At 34.3% G+C, this 4,631-nt stretch overlaps 1 protein-coding gene across 1 annotated transcript; it reads right to left on the bottom strand.

Moving 5' to 3' along the window:
• On the bottom strand, nt 1-4,266 carry LOC120346353 (uncharacterized). The gene is made up of 5 exons (XM_078114966.1): nt 4,183-4,266; nt 3,154-3,234; nt 2,317-2,496; nt 1,139-1,359; nt 1-178 (listed from the first exon to the last, which is right to left on the bottom strand). Exons 1-5 carry the CDS (start codon nt 4,259-4,261, stop codon nt 2-4), a joined length of 738 nt encoding a protein of 245 aa, XP_077971092.1. The 5' UTR covers nt 4,262-4,266; the 3' UTR covers nt 1.
• Nucleotides 4,267-4,631: the final 365 nt, after the last annotated feature.

The raw sequence follows: 4,631 nt of genomic DNA, 5'->3' as shown, positions 1-4,631 counted from the left end.
TTCATATCTGACAAAGTACAGCATTTAGCGGGATCGAATATTGCCAGTTCCTCATTCCTTGGTAACTTTCGTTTGGATCTTTGGCTACGTTGATGAACACATTTTTACTATAGGGGGATTTCGACGGATATCCGTTTTCCCATTGAGTGAATGAACCATCTTTTACAATTGTGTTTGTCTGTAACAAAAATATGACATGAAAATCCTGATAAAACAAGAAAACAATTCTCAAAATGTATGGACACAGGGGCAAACGAAGTAGTATCAAATCTTCCACAGTACCTGTAGTATTCCATTATCTTTTAATTTTGATAGATAAATACCATTATTTTTTAATTTTGACAATCAAAAAAAAGTAATAGCCTTTTAGTGACAACAACAATCTTTAACCAATTGGCCCAGTAATTGATAAGAAAAGAATTTTTTCTGAACAACAACAAAAATACTAACAACATCAACAATTTAAGAAAACGATCCATATGTACATTTCGTGTCCAATAACAACAAATTGAGAAAAACTTTAATGTATGCTTTCTGAATATAAATAACAATTCAGCTGTATAACTTGGTATTTCGTGTTAAGAATTAAATTATCGATCATAAACAAATCCAATACAAATAAATAGTTCAATAACAGTGAACAACAAAAACGCGAACGAATGAATATCACCCTGATAGTTTGGTATCATTTTTGTTGAGTTTTTATCAAACTGATATTCGTTATAATTTAATACAATTACTGCCCTACAAGGCTTTCAATCGCTTGTACTTTATCAAAACTGTAACACTATGAATACAAGAAAAGCGAAAAAACACGGAGGCATGTAATCCTGCGTAGTATCGGTACGGTGCCGTAGTCTTCCCGAATAGATTGACCATCAGATCGTCCTAAACGAGCGACCGCCACATGGTGTGTAAGTTTTGATTTTGGTGACGTCATTGCAATGAACCCCACAAAACCTTTTAAACTAAATAAATAGTAAGTAATGGTTTCCTAGAAAAATTTTAATTTTTTAAGCTACTGAAAATTTCAAAGCAGTCGGTCCAGTAGTAGGAGAAACTCGATTTTTCTTACAATAAGAAAAGTATGCGAAAACGATTTTGTACATTTCGTGTCCAATAAGTAACCAGTTCTCACCGTGATATCATATGTGAGGCCGGTCCAGAACGATACCCTCCCGTTCTGGGGAAGACCGTTGCGTATCATTTTGTTGATCGCGTCAAATTCTTCCTCATTCCTCATAATGGGAAGAGTCGATCCGTGTTGTATACAGAAATTCTCTGCACCCGTGAATGTCATACTTAATGTACGAAGTTTCACAAACCAGAATATCACATCGTCGTCGGCAATCCATTTTCCTAAAATAGAATGAAGATGTTTATTTTTTCCCGTGGTAGCACTGTTTATTTGAACCAATATTTCTTGGTAAATGTTAAGTTAGCGACAATGACTCTGGAGATTAAATAGAATGAAGAAGAAGTGAAGAAATAGAATGAAGATGTTTAATTTTACCCTTGGTAGCGCTGTTTATTTGAATCATAATTTCCTGCTAAAATGTATTAAGTCAGCGACAATGGTTAGAATCAGGCTATGAATTTTCTTATGCGACGCTTGCTCACGTCTTTCGCTATGAACAAAGCTTCATACAACCAGTCGTTGTGGGGGCTATCGAAGACTACCGAAGGTTCTGATATTTGTAATTGCCAAGTTAAACCATAAGAGCTGCTGGATCCGGCCAGAGACTATCTGTGGTTCTGAAATTTTTAACAGCTAGTTAGTCCGTTTTTCAATTGGTAAGTTAGACCGTAAGTTAGTTGGACTGGTCGGATATTGGCTCATGTAATGTCTTGATAATCAGCAAACCCGTTTTTCTATTATTTTTTTGCTACAGATGTTAGGCGACCGCAGCATATGATTAATGTAGCCTACACAGCAGCTGACGATTATATAGCAATATATTTGAAGTTCCGGAATTTAATGTAAATGCAGCTTACGTATTCATTTCCGAAAATGTGGGAGTATCTTGTTAGTCCAAAGAGAACCCATTATTTTTTTCAAATCACATATATTGCATCGATTCGAAGGTTTGAAGATAATCAAGTCAATCATGGTTACTTTCAATAATATTATTGCCAGGTTGTATACTATTGTTGCGTATTGTTAGTGACTGATAATTTTAAGTTATATGAAGTGTGACATCTGCTAGTCGATCATGGGGGTTCGCACGAACCTGTTCTTGGTATGTCATGATAATCAAAAGCAAAGCTCGTCACGTTAATGCAGCATACAAGTCAATACAAATCTACAGTACAAACCTAGAGTATACCCAGAGACGATTGAGTTCAGTTTTTTCGAAAAAGCCTCAAATTTTTCCATAGCTGTTTGGGATTCATTCTTTTGGTTGGCCATCATCAGTATTTGGTCTTCAATTATTGCGTTAAGTTTTTCTATGTAGTTGGTCTGGTCTTTCGAGTATTGATCTTTGTTTAATGATGCTGTAGAAATAAGATTTCGAATTAAAATCCTAGCTGACGTCATTGGGTATATTGCATATTTCCGAAATATTATGGTTTCTATGGCAACTAATCGTTTAGAGTTCCGTTCGGATTCAATTTCATAATTTGCTATCTGTTGCTAATTGTATATTTTTTATTTAATTTTATTATTACATATGTACATGCTTTCGTTTTTCCCTTCCATTAATGCAAAAACGTTAGATTTGAGAAAATACCCCCGCCCGCCACTAATTATCCAGTAAGGGCTAGGTTTTGGGAATAATTTTAATTTCCAGCGCAACCTGCATTCATCCAACCCCAACTGTATAATTACTACTTCTCCTATTTTGATGGGTGGAACAGGCGTTTTTTTTAGCGGGGGCTTTGTAAAAAATATCCAAAATAGTTATTGCTTTGAAGACTTATTGATCCAAAACTTGAACCCGCCCAGGTTAATATGATCTGAAAAACTATGACGTGAAGAATTATTTTTAATAGAAGTTCGTGGAAAACAAGTCTTATTAAAAACGTTTCATCGAAGAGGGGGGGGGGGAGATTGAAAGATCGTACGCCAATTGGGAGCTAATCATGTTTTACTTGTTTGACAGGAGCACCAACTCGAATAGGCCACGATTCATACTAAAGAATTAATCTTACTTATTGTCCATCCAATCGCTAATCCAATTACGAGGACTATTAGTACTGGAATAGCAAATGCCAGCTTCGATGTTCGTTCGCCTAATAACAAAAGTTGAAAAGAATTTGTGAGATGGAAAACCACGAAATGTTAATATCAAAAGATTTCTAAGAAAATTTTTATTTCAATAAAAAAATTACGAAAGTAATCATAAATATGCCTTATGGTAGCTTCTGGTTTTCTAAATTACTCAAATTATGTTTCTATCAGCCTTTGTATACCGAGCTTCTGATTTTTATACATAGTAGGATGAGGAACTGTACAAACAAGTTATGAAGTCGGTATATAAGCAAATAGCGGAGCAGTTAATTGACTGACTAATAATATTTCAGGAAAGGCATGCCAGTTTTCAGGTCGTAATTTTGCCTGCAAGCCTGTATTCTCAATCATAACAGCGTGCAGTGATTGGGGAATAATATCAATGTTAAGAACCCGAAATGTGAATGTTCAATAACCTACTTAAAATGAGTGGTAAAGTGAGTTTGTAAAGAAATATCAAATGGCGTTCTTCCGTAAGTCATGCTATACAGTGAAACTCAATGTAATTTATTGCATCCCTCGTCAAGATGCAAAATGGTCGTGGCGTCACATTTTAGTATGACTACGTCAACAAGTTTTTATTTTTCCCAAATCTACATTTATTGCTTCCCAAGAGACATTAAAATACATTTCTAGAAACTCATTGAACAGATTCAGTCAATTTATCCTAAATCCCAACGGTATGAATTTGGTATAACTTCGATTTGGGTTGAACAAATAAATTTCTCATTCGATAAAATACAACAAAGAAATCATGGTTTTACTACAACAAAACAGGCTTTGATTATCTTTTAAAAATGTATTTCCAATTTTGAAGCGAGTCTGAGTTTAATTTTTGTGTTTCCCGGTGTCAACCCTGCATATATATAATATTATATATATATTATATTATATATATTGTTGCGTTTGACTGTCTTTCCTACCAAAGTAAAGTCATTATCTCAATTTACCTGATTCTACATTGACATCCGTATCGAGATCAGAGAGATTCGATTCTGTCTCTGTTTCGGACATCTGTCGTTTTACCATTTTGATAAGTCTAGTTAAAGCTTAAATAATTCTATATCTAGGCAATACAAGCAATTACAAGACATTGGGATCAGTATCAAAAGTATGTGTGCAATATTGTGATATCGTTATATCTTTGAAAAACACTATGAAATAATACTGGTAAAAAAAAGAGAGTTTCTACGTCAAAGTACTTTTATCATGCTACTGCTCTGCTTTTCTATAAGGTGAAATTAACTAATGTCCAATTCCGGTCTGATTTTAACATCGTGGCTGTTATTTATACCGTGCAGTTTTTATGTCATAAAAATTTGTTTATGAACTTGCTCTATTTTTTAAACAAATTAGGTAATGTCGTCTTATGTGTATTATACAGTCCATGCAACTGAAA

Source organism: Styela clava, chromosome 8, assembly GCF_964204865.1.
Source record: "Styela clava chromosome 8, kaStyClav1.hap1.2, whole genome shotgun sequence".
Lineage (NCBI taxonomy): Eukaryota > Metazoa > Chordata > Ascidiacea > Stolidobranchia > Styelidae > Styela > Styela clava.
The sequence above is the reverse complement of the archived record's forward strand: the minus strand, read 5'-3'. Positions and strand labels throughout refer to the sequence as shown.

Bases quoted from the DNA above. Each gene is read 5' to 3' on its own strand.
- LOC120346353 (XM_078114966.1), bottom strand. From the start codon at position 4,261: ATGGTAAAACGACAGATGTCCGAAACAGAGACAGAATCGAATCTCTCT. The intron at 2,497-3,153 runs GTAAGATTAATT...TTATTTCTACAG, and splicing joins AGCGATTGGATGGACAATAA to CATCATTAAACAAAGATCAA. The intron at 179-1,138 runs GTGAGAACTGGT...TTTTTGTTACAG, and splicing joins GCCTCACATATGATATCACG to ACAAACACAATTGTAAAAGA.